This window comes from Platichthys flesus, chromosome 12 (genome assembly GCF_949316205.1).
Source record: "Platichthys flesus chromosome 12, fPlaFle2.1, whole genome shotgun sequence".
In the NCBI taxonomy this organism is placed as follows: Eukaryota; Metazoa; Chordata; class Actinopteri; order Pleuronectiformes; family Pleuronectidae; genus Platichthys; species Platichthys flesus.
Window position 1 is genome coordinate 17,241,860 of NC_084956.1, and position 23,777 is coordinate 17,265,636.

Genomic DNA, 23,777 nt, shown 5'->3' on the forward strand with positions numbered 1-23,777 from the left:
ATATCACTTGCATATATTTACTTTATTTCTTCCCGAACAGGCCCTTGCAGCACAGTCCACTGCCTCGTGCCCTCCACCCCAACATGTGCTGGCCCCATAAACCAAAAAAACACACTACTTCCCCGCCTATCCAATTTATAAACCATTATTAAGATCTCCCCAACTATATCTGGCCTAGCTCTGTCCATAAAAACATTGTGCCCTATCCTTGTGGGCTATGAGCAAAGCGAGGTTAAATGTCCAATGCGCAAAGAGCCAGACTGTGGTAGCTATTTATCAACTCAGACATTGTGGCAACATGGTGTAGTAGACATTAACATTGGCTCTGTTCCATTTAGGTGTAAGCAAATGTGGCCCAGTATGCACCAGACATGGGCCCATACACCTCAATGGAAACAATCATTTAAATATCGGTCATACCTGTCAAACTATCTGTTATAAAAAGGTCCATGATATCTCTCTCCAACAAATTAGCTCATAATGCTAGACTATTAATTACACGAGTGTTTGACAAGTCAAAATTACCCATATTTTAGGAGTCATCATGAATAGAAAACTGGCACATGCCCATAAATCAAATGTGGTATGTGGGTAAAAGCCAAAAGCTCCACAGTAAGACACATCTGAAGGCTGACTCCAGTGCCCCAGGCATGAAGGCTGGGCTACAGGCACACCTTGGTAAGTTCTGGGGCATATTGTAAGCAGGTCGGAAGAATAAGCCTCTAAATCACTCAAATGCTTTGCTGTGGTTCATCATCTTCAAATTTCCAAACAACAGGACCTAACTTTTACTTCAACACTCGTGAATAAAACATCACAGAAGCGCACATGCATTGTCAGTTTTGACTGTAAACTCGATTTCAGTTTACTGTGTCCTCAGCTGTGTATCTACTTGTATAAACCCATAGGTGGCGTTATAGTTGCAAGCTGTTGCTTCGATAGGGACTTGTCAGTTTAGTAGACATGAGGACGTGCATGAATTTACCATGCTCATTCAAACCTGCACATTAATTCGTTTATTTAAAATCCCCACATATATAAGTTTGATGTCCATAACTTTGTGTGTTATATGTGTGACTCTGTCACAAGGGCAGATGATTGATTAATTTATTTTAGAATTTGCAACCGGTTGTATCATGTTGTGTTTAGTGTTCACTTTCAGAACTTTGATTGTCTGGATGAGGGGGGTGTGGTAGGGGGTGTAGCAGTCAGAGGGTATGAGCTCAGACTGCGCTTCTTATCCGTGCTGGTTCTAGAAACAGACAGTAGCCTGTCTCATCCCATCCTCCCTCTCTCTGCCAACAGAACCTCAGCACACGGTCCCCAGGGAGAAGGGTTTCTTGTTGTGCTTTTGAAGGAGAAGGAAAAGAAAAAAGGGTGAAAGAGAAGAATACCTGACGTGTTTGCCTCAGCTACCAGCAGCAGACGGAGTCCCTCTAAACCTACACCTACCTACCCACCGGCCGGGGAGCTGCCTGCATCCGATAAGGGATCTAGTCCACAAAATCAAGTGTGGAGGGGAGGGGGTGTGGAGCAAAGAAGTCGTATTGGAGAGAGGGAGAAGAGACACCGAGGGAGGGGAAAAGGTCAGGGACACGGGGGGGTTATCGCACTGCTAGAAATAAGGAGAGTGTCTACACAAACGCTTTGGCAGACGAAACCAAGGAGACGAAGTGAAATAAACCAGCAAACCCCGCTCCGGCACTGGCAACATTTTTTCACAAGGAGTATTGAGGATTTTAAAACCTTTTCGATCTCTTCCAGAAGCAGTTTTTGGGCTTTGGTGAAGTCCAGGCAGCAGAGACTGAATTTTGGACCGTGCGTAATTTGGAGAGTTTATTGCCGCGCTGCGTCATGATGCGCGTCTGTCCTCTGCTGGTCTTCCTCTGCCTACTGTGCGCTGGACGCGCTCAAAAGTTCTCCGCTCTCACGGTAGGAAGAGCCACATGATTCACTGAACACATATCACACGTATCCATGTATAAATATTGTTTTTAAAACAGCTTTATGCGGGTGTATACTGTGTCTTTTCTTCATATTCAATGCGTAATTCACACTGATAAAAATGGTCAATATATACCCGGCGTGAGTCATCCTATATTTGTGTCATCCTGACGCGCTTTTCTTCTAATAATCACAAACGTGTAAATAGAAATCATGATAAACAGACATGTCCGCAGTTCTAACATGACCTATATGCTGATGATTTTAGATGTCATTTCTCTCCAGGTAATTTTTTTAAGAGTCTAGATTTGTCAGAGTTTTGTTGCATATTTGTCAGAAATTCAAGCTTAACTTTAAATGGAATTTAAAACTGAAATATAAAGGTTTTTACTGTAACTTCCTCTCCGAGTGCCTGCACAGTGTCTGAGATGGCAAAGCTGCATGCCAGCCCGCCTGTGAGAAGTCTGTTATCATCTACCTGCCTGGCAGCTTCATTGCTTGACCGCCTCTCTGTCCTGTTAACTCTGGCCCCAGTGGCTCTTAAGAGAGAGAGCTGACAGTGTCAGAGGGTCTACTGCACAAAATCACGTGGCATTTCTTACAGTAGTATAAACATCATGCCCATTTCTCCGCAATGTCCAGGAGAAAAAGCATCCTCATGCAGCTGAGGGGAATTTCATTGCCACGATCAAGTGCAGGTACCGTGGTGAAGGAGGAATAACAGAGAGCGGAATGTGCACTGTCAGAGGCTTCCCCCTTGATTTAGAGGTCCAAGTGACAGCCGCCTCCTCCAGCACTGTTATTTATGGTCTGGGTGAAGATGCTTTAATATCCAACTGGAAACAAATGGCCATGAGTTGTTAACCTGCAGGCGAAGGGTTGGAGATCCCATCTCACTGATGGCACTATTGAGTTGTGGAATGTGGGAGGAAGTGGGGCACTGAGCATAAGCTCCACTTAGTTTTCACCATGATGCATACATTTACACACACATAGTTTGAGTTCAGATAATGGTGTGTCTTTATTGAATGGCCATAAGTGTTGCATATTGACTCTGCAGATAGGCTACCATACTAATGCTGCTGCTGTCTGTAGTGTGGGCTCTGGATATGACTCCAGGAATGAAAAACTTTCTCTATTTCATTCCATGTTTGAGTGGTGTCTGTGTCCAACCTCTCCACTGTGGTTTATTAGACCTTCTTTATTGGAATAGCACATGGAGCACCAGACTACTACTTTTACTGGGCTTTACGAGTGATTGATGGCTTCTTTTTGTAATGACACGCGATCAGTTATGAAAATGTACCCATGTTATATTTTAGGTCATGCAGGCAGTTAAATGGATGGGAAATTTACCCAGGTTAATCATAAAGCAGACTTTTTCCATGGTTTATAGACATATTACATTTTGGGTGAAAAGATGTGGGCGCAGAGCATTGGCTGCCTCTTACAAACCTTCAATGCTAATTTGGTATAATATATGGGCTCCATTGCCCCCTATGCTTTCATATAATTGTGCACCTGCCCGAACAGACTTTTGTTATTGTCACATGACCAATCGTGGCCTTTCACACCACCTCCTTTTCTTTTTAACCTCTTTCACAGCAATTAAGTGCCTTTTCCTTTGATTGAGTTAGTAGCCTGGTTAAAGGCTGTCACTTTCTTCCCTTTCCACCATGCTGGAAACTAATGATCCCCTTTGCATCCTAGCATCAGCGCAGGAAACTCCCGCCAAGGCCATTTAACACATTTGCCACGGCTCTCAGCTGGGGCCCCCATTGACCCTGCGGGGCCGTGGTGTGAGGGGCCTCTTGGAGTGCTGGAAGCAGGGGCCTCCCAGTCCAGAAGGCCCTTATCAGCCTACAATGTGCTCTCTGCTGGAGACTCGCCTCCTCCGTACTCTATTCAATCCCACAATACAGCAGAGCCAAGGGGAGGTAATAGGATTTGATGTGTATGCTGCTTGGTTTTGAAAAAAAGAAAAATAAGTCTCATACACTCCACCCGTCTCGCCCTCTCTCGTCTGTCTCTTCTTCTTTTGCCAACCTCTTGTATTATTTGAGCAGATGCGAAAAGCATCTTCCAAGACAGATCAAGCGAAAGAAAGGAGGATATAATGAAAAGAAAAGAGGGCAACATAAAGAGAAAAGAAAACAGAAAGCAAATGGCAGCTGTCTGGATGTAGACAAGAAAAGGCTTAAAGCAATAAATAGATTTGAGTCACAATATGTGTTCTGTCTTGTTTGAATCTCAAATGATGAATTAGGCAGCGTGTAGCTGAGGTGAGGGACATCCAGTGACTCTCAACCAGGCTGCTCTGCGTGATGATGCTGCTGCGTTGAAGAGGCTGGAATGAGACATCAGGGGAGTGTCACGGCTCTACCGCGGCCTCACCCATCCATCACCACAGGCCAAACACACAAAGAGAGAGCAGACAGCAAACCACCATTAAGAGGACACCAGAGAAAGAGGTCCTCAACACATCACAGTCTCTTGAAGCTTCGTCCTTTCACTGGTTTTCACATCTTATTTGTTCTTCTGCTGAGAAATAAAGACTTGGATGGTTGATAGTGAATCTGGGTGGTTGATTTCATGGGTGGCTGATTTCATGGCTACAGTAACTGTGTGTCTCCATGCTGTGTACTTGGAGCTTCATCATAAACCTGCAGGCACTTGGCGCTCTGCTATCTGCCGGTTAGTGGACATCTAGTAGGATGCTGGGCTGCACAATGACTCTGTTTGACTTGTCAGTCAGCTGACTGGCAAGGGCTGATGCTGATCATGCTGGTGTGGTGTGGAGCATTGGGGTGGTCAGCGTGGGCTGTGGCGAGGCTGGCGTCCACCACCAAGCATGGCTGGAGTCACTTGGCCACTATCAGAGCAGTCACTGGCCTTGGGAGGTTGCGGTCGTCTGCGAAAACCTTTCTCAGACCAACCTGTTACGCCTGCTGGACTTTATGGGAAAGGGTGAGCTGTGAGTGACGGAGTGGAGGGTGAACGGAGGTCGTCATAGGGAGCCAGGACAAAGAGAACGAGAGAATCCAACAAAACTAGAGCTACTGCTGAATAATACTATTTTATAGTTTAACAATTAATATCAAAGTATGGTTCTATTAAGTGACAGGTTCCAATCTTGAATCTGCTTGGAACCACTTGAGTAAAGGAATGAAGTCATCCAAAAATAATTCCTCTTAATTCAGCGTTTCTCTGCAAAGTGGCATCTTCTTCCCCCACTGAGTTACAATGGAAAAGGGAAAACTTTAAATAGAAAATCCTCCCAGTCTAACTGTCGCCCAGTGGTGCCCAACCTGTCTGTGACCTGTCATTACAGGTTATGATGTTAATGTGGATATGGAATTGATTTTTTTTTAGACAAAAATGTATATATAATTTTTCCTGAAGTTGATCTTGGACTCTTTTGGGGTCCAATATAAATACTTTGACCATTGCTTAAGACGGTGCGTCATTAGATTTTCCCTGATGCAATTTAATTAGCATATGACCAACGCTTCATATTTCTACTAAAAAGATAAAGATTGGAAACAGTCTCTTCTTATGAGCAACCCGCAGCTCTACCTAGTCAGGATACTGTTTGGGTTATGCTAAACTATTTGTGGTAGACAAATCTTTTAAAACCCTGAGAAGGAGAGAAGGCTTGTTGAAAAAGTTGATTCAATCCCGAAGACTAATTTTCCCTCCCTGCGGCGGCTCCTCCGATGTGTTTGGACGGGCCTCACCTCTCTGATCCCCCAGTGAAGATTTATGAGCAGGGTTGACAGAGTGGGCTGTATACCCCACCCCACCCCCACCCCAATGCCCAGGGCGACACCTCCTTCCCTACCAACCGTCTTTCCAGGTGCATGGAGCCCCGAAGCCCTCCACGTCCGAACGCAGGGGGCTGCCACCAAACCTCATCTCCCACTTCGTTTGTTGAATGTCAGACACAACAAATTTTTTATTGCCGATCATCACGCCCTCCTCTTTTCATCTTCAATCTTGCCATGCCCTTTCTTTTCATAACTCCTAAGAGATTTTTATGAATTACCTTTACGCAACTGGATTCTCTGCTGTGTGCCTCTGTATGTGTTGGGGGGTGAAAGAGGGAAAGTCTGAGAGGTCATTCGGGCAGTTTTTGGATATCCATGCATCCACTGAGAACTGAACAAAAACATAAACTGAATGGTTTCATACATACAAAGCATTTCAATATAAAAGGAGACAAAAAGAGTTTAGAGAGTTATTTATTTTGGGATATGACTGAAAACAGCACCTGGGTACAGAGTTTGTTTTATCCTTTCTATCCATTATTCAACTGAACTGACTGAATCACGCAAACTTTATGAAGCCCCAACCCTCACACTGTAGCAGAACAAAGCTCCCTGACATCTAGTTTATTCAGTCACTCTATCATTCAGTGCTTTTTCATTCAATGTAGCCGTCACAGCTTGTTGCCGCCCCCCCACACACACCACCACCACCGTCTCATTGTGTGGCCTGGCGAGGAGATTTCATACCACGGTGAAAGATACAATGGTTGCATTGACACAGGTGATCCGATGCGTTCAGCCAGGAGTCTCCGTCCTTGTTTCTCTTTTCATGGCTGAGTAAAACATCCTCAGGAGAGATTCCAGGTGAATACCTGTGCAGGTGTTGGCACAGACAAAGAAAAGATGAAGCTCCAGTCTTCTCCAGCCCTTTTAGACAAAGACAAACCATGACTGCACCCTGACAGGCCTCTGGTGACACTGCCTCGCCTTAATCCTAGTGTTGTGCTGTATCTCAGTGCATTAAAGTGTGTTTATCAAGGGAAGCTGCACCTGCTTATAAAAGCGGATTAAAAGCTTGAATGCAGAATTTACATTTCGCATGGATGGCAATGGACATCTGTTTTTTGCTTTTTTATTTGACCTTAAACAAGCAGCTCCACCCTCTGTCTTCATAAATCCCTCCAGAATCCCACCTGTTTCGGTGAGTTTTGGTGAAGAGCTGACTGATTTGCAGAAATGGCTCGATTAACAAATGTTTTCTCTGCTTATCTACTATTTTCTCACACTTGTGCAGTTCCTGCGGGTGGACCAGGATAAGGAGTGCAACATGGAATGCAGCGGAGTACCCCGCAAACCTTTATGCGCCTCCGACGGCAGGACCTTCACGTCTCGATGCGAGTTCCTCCGAGCCAAGTGCCGCGACCCCCAGCTAGAGGTCATCCGAGGGCCATGCAAAGGTTAGATCACGAGTCACACTTCAGCGCCGCCCGACGCTCGCAAATGTGCAGAGAGGGTCACAGTGGAAAACTTGTGGGTTAAATTCATTTCAGCATAATTGATTCTTTGAGTGCTGGGAGGACGAGTGGGGTTGACATGCTGAAAGTGGGTGGGTGGGGGGGATTAGCTGCCTGGCTGGTTTCATCATTTCACACCATTTGCACTGGTGAAGGAAATAAACGCGTAGTAGTCTAAATACTTCATCTGTTTTATGGATTTTCATGTTTTGGTACAACAGAACATGGGTGAAGGCGTCATGGAACCAACCACGCCCCCAGTGATTTGAAATGGTTTCAGCTCTGTGAGATCTAATTATTATACAGAGGTGACGGCATTTCAATGAACTGTCTTGACAAGAATTAATGGTCTCATTTCCATGATGCTAGATGCAAAGCTACACGTATGTGAGCAATGGAGGACTGGAGATGAAAGGAAAGAGCCAGTGAGGTCAAGCATCTCACAGACTCCTTCATTGTTAGTGGTCGATGGAAGGAAGGACCCATACGCCCCGATGCTGCAGCCCTGAACCCTCTCACCCCCACGCTCCTCACCAGCTCTGCTAGTCCATTGCTCTACACACTGGGGACAATGCCCCATTCTCACATGTTACAATATTAGATCACAAATGCAGGGAGCGTGAGCAAATGGGTTTGCTTAAAAAGAAGTCCCTTATGATGGAAAAGCATTCCACGATTTTATGCCCGTGCTGTGTCTCTATGGCAACGTCTCTAAGCAGACATCTGGATGTGGCGGACTGCGCCGGGACACAGAATGGAGGATTCCAGCTAGGAAGCTGAAAGGGACGAGAGTCCATGAAAGTCTTATTGTATGTGTCAATAACATTGGGTGTATAAGGGTTCGGACCCCCCTCGGCTTCTGGACGGCCGGGGTGAAAGACACAGCAGCAGCAGCAGCAGCCGTGTCAGCACCGAAATAAACCACAAGGCTGATCTTGCCTAAAAGCACAGAGATGGGATTGTGTTTAAGGATGGTGAACCTGGCACCACATTTGTTTTCTATCACTGCGCTCAGATGATTCAAGTGTCCTGTCATTTTTTCCAGTCAGCTTTTCGGTCGGAGCCCCCTGGAGAAGGACGATGGTTTGGGTTATTTCCACCGGAGCTAACTTTAACGCTCCTCACTTTGCTGTCCCCCCCCCCCCCCCCCCCCATCCGGAACATCCAGCATCTTCCCCCCTCTCCTCCTCAGTGACAGTGACACACACACACGCACACTACACACACACACCGCACACAAACACCAGACTGAGCGAAAACCGAGCACTTTTTCCTGCATGTGACTAATGGACAGTCTACTGAAAGACATGCCAGCGACATGCAGCCTCCTGACCAAAGTGAATGTTTTTAAACTTAGAGTGACTCAGTGCTCTAATGGGATTTGAACCTGCTAGATGAGAACTTTGTGGCAGCGAATGTGTCACAACGAGTTCCCATTAAACCCAGTGGTGCCCAGCATCTCCTGAGAGTTTGAGCAGCTGGAGCAGTTGGTCAGGTGAGATGAAAACAGCTGTGGAATGACAGGATGAAGTATGTCTCTGACAGAAGGATGTGAAAAGCCATGAGTGAGTACAGTGGGGTCCCATTCATTCAAACTTTAAGACTTGCAAATGAAAGTGGTCTTACAGTTTTGGACTATAAGGAAGCCTGGCTGACCTTTTCATTTTTATCAACAAATATATTAGAGGACAGCTTGGGCTTGAGGTTTCAGAAGAGAGTGAGACAGACTCAGAGACATTAAGGAAGGGTCAGGTTTTCCCCGTGCATCAGCCCTTTTCTTGGGTGACTGGAATGTCCTACAGTAGCAGCACGAGCTGTCTCGCTCAGTAATGGCTTTACCACGAGGCACTGTGCAGGCTTGCTCCAAATAAGACTGGGGATGTTGGTTCTATTCCCAGCCACAGCAAGTATCTGCCGCCCCTGAAATGTCTTGAATTGTTTCCTCCTCGTCTCTCCCTGCATTTTGCTTTCATTCTTCATCATCTGTGAGGTTCTACATCTTCCCCTGACTTCTTTAAGTATGTTGGTTTCATTGTCGTGCAGCATAAGAAAGTAGTCGAGCTGTGGGTAGAATTAAAGGTTTCTGTGATGTGTCGTGATTCTGGTGATTTGTGGTGTTCCACAGATACATCCAGATGTGTAGCAGAGAAGAAGTACACAGAGCAGCAGGCCAAGAAGCTCTTCCCGCAGGTCTTTGTGCCTGTGTGCAACCCTGACGGTACATACAGCGAGGTAAAATACCACAAATAATACTTGAATAAAGACACTGCACTAGACTAGGAGTAGAAAATAGTTTTTGCACCATGAATCCACTTCTTCCAATAATTGATAATTTCTCCTGTATTCATTTAATTGTTTTTTAATTGTTAGAGAGAATTTAAGTCTGATCCTTCACAATTACTTATTTTTCAAATGTCATCCCTTGTTTATAATGTGCTGATTTTGTGCTACCATGCTGCTCTGATTACAGGTTCAGTGCCACAGCTACACTGGATACTGCTGGTGTGTTACACCCAATGGCCGACCCATCAGTGGCTCAGCAGTGGCCAATAAAAAACCTCGGTGCCAAGGTGTGTATAATGATTCCTCAACCTGTCTTGCAATGGGAAACTTTAATAATGTTTACACCTAAACACAATATAGTTACAGTTCAACAAGCCCAATGGATTTAAATCGACTGATTTGTAGTCAAATGCAGTTTCTACAGATTTGTGAAGCAATGATGATAGAATTGAAATTCCACTCAGCATAACATGACATTCCCTTTTGTGTTGGGGGGTGTAATCTTTCGCCCAGTGGGAAAGTGGTCAGTGATTGGACTGACCGCCACAGGGTTTGAGGGCCACCCGAGGACTGAGCGTTGCTCAAGGCATGGGGCTGTGGTGTAAATAAGCCCAGTAGAAAATCCTTGCGGAGTTTAGCAACAAAATGAAACTGTGAGGAATGTAAGTGTTGTTGGAGGATGGCGTCTGCCAAGCAATCAAATAACCGATGCCACATGTCGTCCCTGTGCGTCTCCGTGCCTTTCTACTGTTCAATAGTGAGAAGTTTCCAGAAGCAGCGATAGTAGCAGCAGCAGATGTAACTACCAGCTGTACTTTAATTACAGCTGTGCATATAAAGCTTAGAAACGCCATAAAATACATCTCCATTGACTGGAATCAATTAAAATGAATGACTTTAAAATAAAAAGTCAGAAAGACCTCTGTCCGTCGACGGTTTGCCCTTGTGCCACAAACTGAGGCCACAGATTTGACATCATTTGTCTTTTGTCACACATGAAAGGGTGTGGTGCTGAACTTTGTAATCAATTTGAACCTGTTGCTTTACAGGATCAAAACAAGAGAGAGCTACCACAAGAGAGCCAGGTAAAGCAGGTGAGACGGTAATTCAAGGAAGAGGCATACTTACTCTACTATATTTGCATGTGTACTTAAATTTTTGTCCATGTGCATGTGTGTACCTATCCAAATATGCATGTTCACTTGTGTGTATTCATTTGTCTGTCTTTGTGTTTTCCTGCATCTGGGTTGGAGCTGTGCAGGGCGCGTCGCCTGTTACAGCTTGTCTTTCTAATATTTTGTCAATTCAAGAGAGTGCGAGCAGCCTGCAGGCTGATATAAAAGCAGTCTGTTACTAACAAGTCTGAGGAGCGAGGCTGTGGTGAGTTCGAATGCTCACCGCCAGCAGCTACAGCGCCTATGACCGCCTGTTATCTTTACCAAACTTCCAGGAAGCAGCCAGAATGGAGGACCAGTGACATGTCAGACGCTTTTCTCTAACTTCATCTCTCCTCCTCTGGGTTCTTTTTCAGCAACAGTGTCATGAGAGACAAAGCCATGTTCACACTTTAACCTGCACCAAACTTTCTCTCTGTCTCTTGCAACATGTTACCTCTTCCAGATATATAACCACTACGTTTTCCTCCGGCTCCACTCCTCTCAGATACTGTATATCTTGCTCTCATTTTAAGAGACTGTTTGTTTAACTGATGGTAACTTTGATTTGAAGGCCCCGAAAGAGAAAAAGTGTAATTTGGGTCAATTTCAGATTGATTCCTTCTGTGATTGTGTATGTGTGTTGGAATGTGTGCATGTGATGAAAGGGTGTGTCTTCATCCTCTCATGTTTGTCACATGGGTTATTCCTGTCGGTGTGACCTTTATGTCTGTGCCTCTATCTCTGTAAACAGTCCCCGGTACAGTGTCTGTCTGAGCCCGGCCAACTCATTACGCACAGATCAAGTGGGAACGAAAAAATCGGAGAGAGAAGGAAGGATGGTGGGAGAGGGGATAAGGGCGGAAAGGGGGGGAGGGATGGTTGTGGTTCAATCTGAGCTGGTTGAATAAACAGGGTGGTGAGAAGCAGAATAAACTCCAGTATTGTGGTGAGCCAGCACTGAAAATAGCAGTGATTGCATCAATATTTTGATTTAGCAGAAGCCCGTCAAGTATTCCACAGCAGCCATTGCTGCACTTTTAGTATCAGAATATTGGTAAAGTCAAACATAAAATGCTTTACCATGAACCATAGAAATGACAAATTCATTCACATGGTGGAATCTTACGCAGCCGACGACTGACAAACAGCAGTAAAACTTAAGCCGTATGACCACAAATGGCGCGGGGGTTTCCTGGCAGATGCTAAAAGAGGTGTTACAGTCATGTAAAAGGCTGCAAAGCAAAGAGAGGTCATTAGTGGTTTATAGTAAATCCAAATCATAAACACACTTTTTGAAATGGCATTTCCATCCGTTAAGTGAGCAGAGTAATAACACGTCTGCCTCCGTCCGTCACAATGACTGTATATGTTTTTATCCAGCGAGCATACTTGAGAAGATGAATGGCTGGCTCCACAAACACTGGAGGTGAAATCCCGATTTTGCAATGGAGAATTTGTTGCCTAAGAAAAGACGTTAAGCTTATTCCACCTACTGTATTAGAGATGCCCTGACTCATGCATTAACAGAGCTTTACTTTGTGCAGAATGAGTGACCCACACTGAGGTTAACCACACCTACGGCCGTGGTTTTACTCTAAGCTGCTCAAAACCTCAGTCCCCATCTCCCTCCCACCGCAAATCATACAAACAGAGACCAAACAAACACTGAGCTTGATTCTCCCACTGTTAATTGGTCCGTTTCAGACTTGGCTACTCCCTCCTTCATCCCTTTGTGTGTCACCCACCTAGACAAATGCAGGCAATGGAAGGATGGAGTAGAGCATCAGGGACAACCTATACCCATCCTCTCCTCATTCGTTATGATTGACCTCGATCTGTCCTCTGTATTATAATGATCTCCCCTGTTGCATGAAGTGGAGCCATGGGACTATATGACCACTATACTTCTGGTTTGCCTCCTCTTTCCTTTCTCTTGAGTCACCTCTCTCAGCTTGCAACACGCACACGGACACACACACACACACACACACACTCTCTCACAATCTCTCTAACTCTCCTCACCTCTACTTCTGCCTCCATCCTTCTTGACCGGGCAATGTGCAAATCTTACAATAGTTAAGTTTTCTCTATTCTAGCTTACCTTCGTAATTGTAGTCTCCTTGCAAATATTCTCCATTCTAAATGCAGATGAGACCGGCCTAGTGGTGGACCCACAGCCTGCTGGCGATGAAGAAGGTGAGCTCATATCCTTCAGTAAAAACATGATTTGATACTGTGCCTGTGTTTATTGAGGCACCGCTGACTGAACTGAAAGCATCCAAGCACCGAGAACGTCCTTAAAAGGGAAAAGGAGTCTGGCCGACAGCTACAGCCTTATTCGTGATATTAAACATTTTCAAATGGATAAGATTCACCTTATTTTATGTACAAAACGTAGGAGGACAATTTCTTATTTCCATTTTTTGTTTGTATTTTATTCTTATACTCTGCTTTAAGGCAAGTATCATACTTTATACTCCACAACTTTACCAGCTGTAAATAATGGTTACTTTGCATGTCAGAATATTTAATGAAGAAAAAACATCTTTAAAATGTGATATATTGTTTTGATAGACTCAGTCGAGCTCATCCCTGCACAACTCTCACAATGTTAAAGAAAGGGGAAAGGGGAAAGGGGAAAGGGGGGGGGGGGGGGGGGGCTGGATCAACCACCTTATCCAGATCTGCAACACATGTAGTGAGGTGAACCCATACCACATCCTTCCACTGAGTACTGTGGTAATCCGTTCTGTAGTCTCTGTGTATTCCTGCTGACAAACAAACACATGCAGATGACAACATAACCTCCTCTGTGGAGGTAGTAGCCAACAGCATATAGCTCAAGGTCAACCAGCGGCAACATTAAAATCCTACTTCCATGTTAATGCATCATTAATAATCCAATGATATGATCTGCAGAAAGAAACAAATCTGCCAAGTGGGTACTTTTACCTTTTAGTACATAAAGTGTGTTTTGCTGCTAAAACGCCTGCGCTGTATCTGAAAGTGTTTCTAGATTGTTATTGCTACATTACCATAATTTAAATTAGACAAGAAAATTCCTTCTTTTCAAATCCAATGAAAATGACCCATCCCTGTGAATGGGAGCAAACACATGTTGTAAAGTTGCATTTGAGTACTTTTAGATTTATTTTTACAAGGAGTGTTTTATGATTCCATGTTAATGTGAGACCGGGGTAGACTCACAGTCATAGTTTACTTAATATCTTTTTGCTACCATATTTCTTTTCCCAGCTGTCCTATGTAATTCACTCTCCACATCCACTCCCGCAGTTTGAGAGACGATAACCTTGATGTGCATTTTATAGTCTGTGAGTTTTGGAACCACCAGGTTTGGCTCGGTTATAAGATGAGTGTGTTTTCAATTTAAGCTAATAAAGCTGTCCTGGTGATTTCTTTCAGACATCATTTCCCAGTACCCCACTCTGTGGACGGAGCAGGTTCGCAGCCGACAGAACAATAGAACCAGAGCACCATGTGAGTTTCAAAGACCACTTTTTCCTTTAATGATGGCGATCGGGTGTTTGCAAACCTCAACTGAAGGCACGCTCTGTTTTTCCTACTTGTGTGAGCAATCATGGTTTGAGGCTGTTCCTGTCTTTTAAGGACAGATGGTGGGATGTGAAACCAATACTTCTTGGTGTTGGAGTGCAGCAGGCTTTGAGGATCTGCTGCTCTGTGGTTCTTTGCATTGCCGTGTATCTCTAATTATCAGCACATGGCACAAACAGAGGATGTCCCATTCTTTAAGCTGCTCCATGCTACTCTCCTGTTAAACACATGCCCGCTTATGTTGTACAGATCACTGGATTTTTTCCCAGTACTTTGAGGAAATATGTTTCTTTTTATGCATATATTTTGAGGCCACCTCACAGACGAGAACCCTGTTTGCATATGTGCATTTTGTGTGTGAATCCCATTATCATAATTTACAACCAATAAAAAAAGCCTGAGAAATGCAGCATTGATGGTTTTGATTACCATGTGCTCTTTGGGGTATTGGGGTGAAAGGAAAAAAAAAAACACCCGCCCCAACAAAGAGAGTCCATACGGAGGAACTGGAGCGAGGAGAGTCGGCGGAGGGAGAGGGGAGGCACTTCATTTGGTCTCTTTTGTGTGGGTAAAGATCTCTAATGAAAATAAACAAAGAAAAGGGATATCCATAATCCCACAGTAGCTTCCGAGCCTCGAGGCGTGCAGCGCAGAGAGGGGACGGGTTTGATGAAGAAAGCCCTCATGGCCAGCAGAGCTCTGCTTCCATCCTGGAGTTTAATACTCAAATCTCTGTTGGAGAAGTGCGCTGCGGAGACGGAGGCTGCTGCACCGAAGAAAGAAAAAAAACAACGTCTGATTAGATCCTGCTGAGGCTCCACAAAACCCAGTCTTTCCAGCGAAGCTCATGAGGCATTTTTCCATAGGAATTTTGAATGTATAAACATAAAGATCCCTGGTACTTCACTCTACCCAGCGGTCGTGACTCACCGTGTGTAGGTGTGTGAAGGCAAAAAGCCTCAGTGACCACTGCTCTGCTTTTGTCCCGTCTTTTTCCCTCTCCGTCACACACATCCACAGAGGGCAGTTGAGTGTCCAAATATTTACTTAACTTGGGGCATAGGGAGCTGTAAGTAGTCATTAGCCTGTTAATGTCCGTAAACAGTGCCACGGGGGGCTGATATAGCAGTCTCAAACACTGTCTCCTGCTCATCCTGCTCATCCTCCTCCCTGTCACTCTTCCTCCTCCACCCATGGCAGTGCAATGAGAGAGCAGCTATGGGCCTCTATTCTCTCTTTACCAGAAATTAATGCAAATATGTTGTATGAAGGATCAGTTGAAAATGTGTTGTACGGATGTTGACTTTAAACAACCTGTGACTTGGTTCTCCAGCCTCCTCATGTGATCAGGAGCAGCAGTCGGCCCAGGAGGAGGCGAGGCAGCACAAGAACGACGCCGTGTTCGTACCGGACTGTGCCTTAGGAGGACTGTACAAGCCGGTCCAGTGCCACCCCTCCACTGGCTACTGTTGGTGTGTGCTCGTGGACACCGGTCGGCCCATCCCCGGGACCTCCACCAGGTGGGAGAGACTTTATGCTTTTAGAGCACAACACTGACTGCCCACTTTTTCACTCCGGTTCTGGAAATTAATTTCTAAATTCTTTTCTCCATTGACATTTCAAAATACACTGATACAAACAGTGTAAGCCCGGATCTAGGCTGACTCACAACCTTAAAGCATTTGATTCAGAGAAAAATTATTATAGAAAACTGAAAACAAATGCAAAGGTTTTTGTCAATATTTCAATGGTAACAACGAGCTCCACCATTCGGAGACATCCCTATTACATCTGAGGATTGTTGGTATTGTAGTATTACATAAATAAAATAAAATAGGGGCACGTAACGTTGTTTCATAGTCTCGTGGCTTGTGTTCATTCAAGCTTAGATGGTTAAAATATTATTGCTGCTACTCAAAACTTCTCGTCAACATATAATTGGGATTTTTACTTCTGAACCCACGCTTTAGAGCTCTACTTGGGTCCTTATCTATATGGTACTTTCACCCTAATTTACGAAGATTCTTGGAATTTATTGCTTGGTTCTTTGTGGGAAACAGAGCTGGTGATCATTAGCCACCGTAACACAGAAGAATGACTAGCCGATAGAAAGGCTGTTCAACTGGACGATTCCAGTTTCATGCCCTTGGTCGGCTAATATGTTCTGCAGTAAAGTACCCTTGAAGCTTTAACTTTCCTTAGGTTATCTGAGGTTCTGAAATCATGTAAACATAAAAAGATTCACAATTTAAATAAAATACAAGACTTGCCATCAACAAAAAGAATCATCTGTATTGTAGACTCTCAAAAGTCTTACATAAGCATGTGGACAGACAGCTCCGCTGCTGATGAGACAGAGTGGCTCAGTGGTGTGGTAAGTGGCAGGTCAGAGGTCAGTCAGACTGGCAGACGAAGGCACTGGTGTTCTCTTATTGAGCGACGAGGCTGGGTATCAGATTAACAAGTCTCCAGGCAGAGTGCCAGGCAGCACATTAGCACACATATGGAAGCATGGACTTTCCCCCGTCTCTCTCCTTGTCCCCGACCAGCTTTTGCACCCCATCGCACAGCAGCAGTCTGGACTCCACCAGCTCTACAAGGGAGGCCATGAAAGCTTCCTTGTGTCCCACGCTCTCTGTCTGCCTCTCTCCCTCTATCTCACACTTCCCCCCCCCCCCCCCCCCCGTCCTCATACCAGCCCCAAATCCTTCCCCTCATTTTGGATTTGTTTATCAGCTGCTGGTTTGCCACAAAACAATTATTTGAATCCCCGAGATTTAACTGTTTGGGAGTAATTGGGAAACATGGAATTTCTCTGTCATCGTTTTCTGTAAAAAGACGATCCATTTCACCCATTACACTCTGAATGAATTAGTACTATCTCTCACGTTGTATTTTTCTGTTATAGGTATGAACAGCCAAAGTGTGATGGCAATGCCAGGGCCCACCCAACTAAACCTAAGGACCATTACAGAAGCAGACATCTTCAAGGTAGGTTCAGACCACACAGTGAAGCAGCAGTAGACCTCCAACTGTGTGTGTGTGTGTGTGTGTGTGTGTGTGTGTGTGTTATAAGCACTGTTGGTCAAGGAAATGCGTGATAACAAGTTGAGGATTGCCAGATACTGCCCCTCACTGGTCAATAAGCAAGGAGACAGAGACAGATCGGGGGCAGGATTAATCTTCAAATGACATGGAAGATGGAGGATAGAGGGATGATAGCATGGAGGAGAAACAGCAGGGAGGAGAGGTGGAGATAATGGATAATAGGATGCCAGAGACAGGTAGTGATAGACAGAGTGACAAGTGGGTAGATAAGTAAATTGAGCCTGGTGGTCATGGGGTGGGCTTATAGGCACAGGTGAGACTGTGTTTGTTGTGCTAGATTTGCTTCTCAGGATTTTTGATATATCTGAGTCTAATTATACAAATGGGTTGAACTGAAGATTGATGAAACGATTGTAAGTCACAGATTTTGAGAAATAATAGAAAAAGCAAGATTTGGGGGAAGTCAAGTCAGAGTGCTTGGATATGGAAACAAAACCAACCGATTTTCTCTATTCCTGTTTCCTACCAACAATCAACAATAGGGCTGCACCTATCTCAAATCTGTCGATTCATCTAACAATTTTTTTATTAATGAATTTATAAAGAAAAAAATTCAAATAAAAATGAATTTATTTATTCATCTTCTCCTAAATACAAACAAATATTACAACAATCTAACTTATTCCACAACAGAAAAACTGAACTGTTAATTAGTTTTTTACAGTCCCACAGAAAATCTCCCCAAAATAAATGTTATTTTCTGGAGGAATATCAAAATACAGTGTTTTTACAAGTTTAGCAGTCTATCAATAAAAAATCTAATTTGTGCAATTTTGAGTAACACTGAAACATTGAACTGAAGATACACAGAGCTTTTTAAACAGGAATAATTCATTTCTCTAATCGAACAATCCCAATTGGTGTTGGGCGAGAGGTTGGATGCAACCTGAACAGATAGCCCGTGTTTTACAAAGCCCACAGATACAAACAACCATTCACTCACATTGACATTTACTTTCAATTTGAAGTCTTAAACTAACCTAACCCAGATCCGCAAATCTTTGGACTGTGGGAGGAAGCTGGATCACAAAACAAACAAAGAACATGCACACAGAATGGAACCAGGATTTGAACCAAAAACCCTCTTGCTGTGAGGCGACAGTGCTAACCACATGAACCACTGTGCCATTAACCAAAGCATTCATTTTAACAAGCCCTTCTGCAAACTATCTGTTATAATTGTCCACTTGATTTTGCTGAGCTGCTTCCATATTCAACTTTGACCCATTCCACTTACTGTACTCTTGTGTTTCCTGTGTTTTACAATGCAGTGAATGGTGTCCATTCAGCTTTATTTTCATTTCACTTATAAATACGAGATGATAAATATCATCATATTTAATTTCAGTGATTGCACGACTTGTCATAAAACCGGCGCTAAGCAGAGTTATAGCTCTCTGGTGCTGCTTACAGCCAAATCACAGTGTCAAACTGAGCAGCTCTTGGCAAACCTGCAGTTTTTCGGTGGTTCGGTAAACAAGTTAATAATCCAGGAGCGTATGAACAGAGCTGCCACTGTTCAAGTCCCATCCATAACTGTTTACGTTAGAGTTTGCCAGGCCAGAGCTCTCGGCTCGCAGGTGCTGCATTTAGCAAGGGAGAAGCACTCTGTCTCCTGTAGGGTGACATAAAACAGTGTGATCGAGGCTCATCGATGAACGCTCCTTGCACCAATATATACTCCTCGTCGTTGCCTTTCAGTGGCACTGCTGGTGTATTTTGCTGCTGATCCATTGAGCAGAAAAAAATCACTGTGTCCATCAGCAGAAAGTGTGTTGTGGCAATGAGGTGGAAAATACATCTATCCCGTGAGAAAGACCTCGAAACCACAACACCTTCGTAAACCCCACGCTGCTGAACGGAAAACAATCAACTTATTCAGCCATACAATCACTTAACACAGATGCTCACACAAGCACCCAGGCTCTCTGAAGCTTTGAAGGAAACCTGCACCATATCATCCGGGTCTCCACTTATCACATATGCCGGGACACAGTCAGAAAAACACAGCGTCTTGTTTTCTTTGCCAGCAATTGCATCAACAGCTGTAAACCCTGTTACTGTATGAAGCAGTGGTAATTATAAACGTTGCCTTCACGTCGCCGCAGCTTATTTGCTGTTGAAGCGCAGGTGTTGAGAGGTTTATGGGGCGAGAGGCAAGAAAGGAACAACTTGCCCCCGAAAGCAGCAGGAGAGGAGAGCGGAGTGTTCGGCTCGCTTTCTTTGCAGAGCAGACTCGTGGGACAGCGTTGGGGCGGACTCTGGGAGCTGCGGCTGTGAGTGCTGACAGGGCTCTGCCCCATGTGGCTCCATAGAAAAACACGGCTTCTCTCTGACAGTCACACACATCCCAACGGACACTCACCAGTCAACTTTCTAAGGGCGGCAGAAATAGGGAGGTGCATGAAAAGCCGATGTTAAGATTTTTCAGCAAGAAAAGTTTAATGATTTGAGGCTTTCTCAACTTGACTCCATCCCGCATCTGTCAAACGCAGACATTACATAATTATAATCATTATGGAGTAAGGCTGCAGACGTTTACTGCCGCAGCCTTGAACAGAACGGAAAATGGCCAGACTCAATTTCCTTTGAATGACAGCAGGAACATTTGTGTCCTGCCCCTCAGCGAAACAGTGTCCAGACAGACAGAAGCCGATCTGTCCCGCCCCCGTAAGAAACACTTCTGCTGCCAAGAGGAAAGCGCTGCAGCCTCACCTGATGGCTTCCCATCTGAATGAACAGCAGACTCCCTCAGATTCCTGCCGCGTTATGGAGAGGACATGTGTGCTCCATGAAAAACACTCATTTTCTAACAAGCCCCACTGCCATCCCACAAATGTCTCCGAAGTCCCAAGCCAGATAAAAACACTTTGCAATTGTGTGACTGTCTAGACTAATTTACCACAAGAGGCTCAGCAAGGCACCAGTTTGGCCCTTCACAGGTGGGTCCGATATTTTACTGGGCTCAGACCTGGGAGGGCCTTACTACTAAAACTTAAGTGCAAGTCTGTTCAACATGTAAAGGAGGCCATGGAACAGTTTGGACATGTGTGCTCTTCAGCCCTCATCTCTGTGCAGGTCGCTGGAGCCCCCTGCTACCTGGGAAAGGTGGAGTTGAGGCTGGGTGCTGGGTGTTTACACCGATGCTGGTCGCCACCTGTTACAGAGGGGCGAAGCATGCTATTATCTCCAACACAAGAGAATCTGGCCCCGCAGGCCTGGGCCATAAAAGAGACAGCAAACTGCAGAGAATGTCTTTTCCTCCACAGGCAGAATAGCTGAGGGAAGTTGTACTGTGAGAAAGCAGAGCAGAGCCGGGAGAGGAATCCAGGAATCTCTCAGGCCTCCATTGCCAATTACAATTACTATCATTAGGGTCATTCCACTCCAGTTGTCACTCATTTCAACCCCCCCTCCCATCATTCAGCATGAAGTAATGCTTCTCTCTTGGTTTTAGTCGGCTAGTTAATGATATATTTAACCGCAAAGATTTATGGACTGATGTGGCTGATATAGGGAATATGACTTTAATCCCGAATGCACTGTCGATCAGCTGTCTATCGATGTCTAGATGCATACTGTCAATCAGAGACCCCTCAGTAGATTCCTACGTAACGTTGCGTCTGTCAGGACAGTATTTGATCCTTTGATGTCTCAGGAAAGTCTCTGAATGGCGCTGAATGGAGCCTCTTGTCCATACACACAATGTTCAGTAACATCTCCTGTGCCTCCAGCTGTCAAAAACCACTCAGGGGCCTCCGGGATGATTGGCAGGGAACTCTCTTCCTGCTCCAGATGAGGGGAGGTCTGACACTTTATGAGAGGGAGTTAAAGACAACTGTGAGAGTCTTGTTTGGGTTTATTTTACTCCTCTGCCGTCTTTATCTGCTGCTCATGTAGAAAACGACGCCGCCTGTTATGACGCCCCTCCCCAAACATTTTTTCAGTCCACCTATGACGGCAGCATTTCACTTTACGACGCATGTTTTAATGCTGTAATGCATTTTTCTGTGTTTGCTGACACATGTGTGCACTTACTTCCATTTCAACACACCCAACACACACACACACACACACAAAGACCCGCACACACACACACACACACACACACACACACACACACACACATACACACACACACACACACACACACAGTCATTCATGTATCTGTGGTTTATTTTCCAGGCTGTCCTGGGGCAAAGAAAACAGAGTTCCTGACAAGTGTTCTTGATGCGCTGTCGACAGACATGGTGCACGCCGTCACAGATCCTGCATCTGCCGGAAGGTATGTCTCACCATTATTACAAAAGGCACAAAACTAAAGTAGTGTGTGCTGCAACTGATTACTGCACGACCCATGACAATTGATTGAAATCCAGTGACGTAAGTTATGTGAGACAGCTGGCTAGAGAGATGGCGGAGCCTTTGTAGGCTCAAAATGATGATCAAATGATCTCCGTCGTTTAGGATGGCCGAGCCTGACCCCAGCCACACCCTGGAGGAGAGGGTGGTCCATTGGTATTTCAGTCAGCTGGACAAAAACTCAAGTGGTGACATTGGGAAGAAGGAGATCAAGCCTTTCAAGCGCTTCCTGCGCAAGAAATCCAAGCCCAAGAAGTGCGTGAAGAAGTTTGTGGAGTACTGTGACATCAGCAACGACAAGGCACTTTCTCTGCAGGAGCTGATGGGTTGCCTCGGGGTGACCAAAGAAGAGGGTGAGCTGAATAACACACACTAATATCGAACTATGGCTTAGCTACAGCTACAGCAAATACCTGCAGTATTCCTCATATCAAGGTTGGTGTGGTTTAAATCACTTTTTGTTTCACAGGAGCCAAACCAGGAGAAGGCTTAACTTCCAGTAAACTAGTAAGTAAACTACTCCTGACAAACTAATGGATAAAATGTCTGTAAGAGAGAGTGGTGGCAGATCTGCTGTCTCCGGGGCTAACCGACTGGGTCTGTTTGGTTACAACGTAGCATAGGCTGATGTGTCCAGCTCCTATCACTTGACCTCCTTCTAGCATTTGCCTCTGCTACCAGTGCAGATCGCAACATTGATAATCAATTACAGGCGTTGCTGATCCTATTGTCTTTGCTAACAGCTGTTCTGTTATGTTAAATTCAGAATTTTACAATTGGAGATGAGCTGTTATCGAGCAATTCATGTTTACACTGACACAGGCAGGCCCAGTGTATGTGAGTGTTCATTTAATATGCCTTTTTGTAGGTGTGTTCGTGTGTACAGGCGTTAAAACTGATATGGAGCACAAACGCTTGTGTGGATAGAGAACGTATTAGTCTGATAATGCGTTTTCAACTGAAAACGTAGTTATATGATGGATGTAGCATCAATCATTAACCTAAACTGTTGGGTTTTCTCTATAAACTTAAGGTCTCTACCCTATTATTGCATGATTAGGCTCTTAAATTAGACTTAACAGAATATCTTTTATTACAATCAATGCTTCAATTTTTCCATGGACTTTTGTGTGAATCACTTTGTAACCTCATTTAGATAACTGCTATATACAAATAGTTATTATTATTATATAATATTAAAAAAGTTGTCAGACTAAGTGCAAAAAATAAATGAACGATTCAAACTAATGCCACTTTTATTTTCCTCAGAATCAGTCGAAGAAGCAAGGCTAAGTCGCCGCTGAGATTTCCCCCTCCTGCATGGAGAACCTGCCCTCACCAATCGGCAATGATGGAAACCATAGTATTTGCACTTTGTACTTTAAAAAAAATGTAAATTCACTTTGTAGAAATAAGGTATTTAAACAGACTGCTGAATCTGTGAATGATGTAGTTAGCTCTTTATGTCCTGACAAACAAAAAATATTTAACACATACAATGTATGTGTCCTTTGTGTGTCTAAAAAAGTGTACTTTTCAGAGTTGTACAAGTTTTAATGTTGATGTTACATTTTGTGCCCCCTCTCCTCATTGTACTTTTCATGTCACACTGATGATTGTGTGGATATTTGCTTACAATAATTTAGATCATTCCATCACTCATGTCCTGACCTACAGCATCTGTTCCTGTGCTTTGTACAGCACTTTGAAAGAATGTTTTAAACATGCATCATAAAAACGTCCTACGTGTTCACATGTATTCATGTCTATTAGAAATAAAGAACTCTTTTATACATTCTGTGCTCTGCCAGTCTGAATGTGTCTAAGAAGTTTAATTAGGTCAGCAAATTCCTTTGTTTCTCTCTAATCCAATTAATCGTCTATATTTTCCATCTCATTATATAAATCTTGAAATGTCTTTGCTGTTTTGTGTTTTCTTTCAGCGTCTCTTATGAAGCACCTTGTTGACTTTAGGAGCCAAGTATTAGTCATGCATAGCAAAGGTCGTGTATCATCCCATTTTCAGACAGCATGCCAGATCCCCTGAGGCCAACATTTTGGAATTGGAA

The 23,777-nt window shown here is 44.3% G+C and overlaps 1 protein-coding gene across 3 annotated transcripts; it reads left to right on the forward strand.

Moving 5' to 3' along the window:
• Nucleotides 1–1,250: 1,250 nt before the first annotated feature.
• On the forward strand, nt 1,251–23,506 carry smoc2 (SPARC related modular calcium binding 2). Of its 3 annotated transcripts, none has more exons than XM_062401654.1 (13): nt 1,251–1,932; nt 7,006–7,168; nt 9,351–9,457; nt 9,696–9,795; nt 10,558–10,602; nt 12,781–12,861; nt 14,089–14,163; nt 15,572–15,758; nt 17,147–17,229; nt 21,532–21,631; nt 21,814–22,061; nt 22,178–22,215; nt 22,978–23,506. In XM_062401654.1, the coding sequence occupies exons 1-13, from the start codon at nt 1,855–1,857 to the stop codon at nt 22,999–23,001; spliced, it is 1,329 nt and encodes a 442-aa protein (XP_062257638.1). In that variant the 5' UTR covers nt 1,251–1,854; the 3' UTR covers nt 23,002–23,506. The 3 variants fall into 3 exon arrangements, with proteins under 3 accessions (XP_062257638.1, XP_062257640.1, XP_062257639.1); XM_062401656.1 differs by having other exon boundaries at nt 10,558–10,593; nt 12,814–12,861; XM_062401655.1 differs by having other exon boundaries at nt 1,252–1,932; nt 12,814–12,861.
• Nucleotides 23,507–23,777: the final 271 nt, after the last annotated feature.

Bases quoted from the DNA above. Each gene is read 5' to 3' on its own strand.
- smoc2 (XM_062401654.1), top strand. From the start codon at position 1,855: ATGATGCGCGTCTGTCCTCTGCTGGTCTTCCTCTGCCTACTGTGCGCT. The intron at 1,933-7,005 runs GTAGGAAGAGCC...ACACTTGTGCAG, and splicing joins AAAAGTTCTCCGCTCTCACG to TTCCTGCGGGTGGACCAGGA. The intron at 22,216-22,977 runs GTAAGTAAACTA...TATTTTCCTCAG, and splicing joins GCTTAACTTCCAGTAAACTA to AATCAGTCGAAGAAGCAAGG.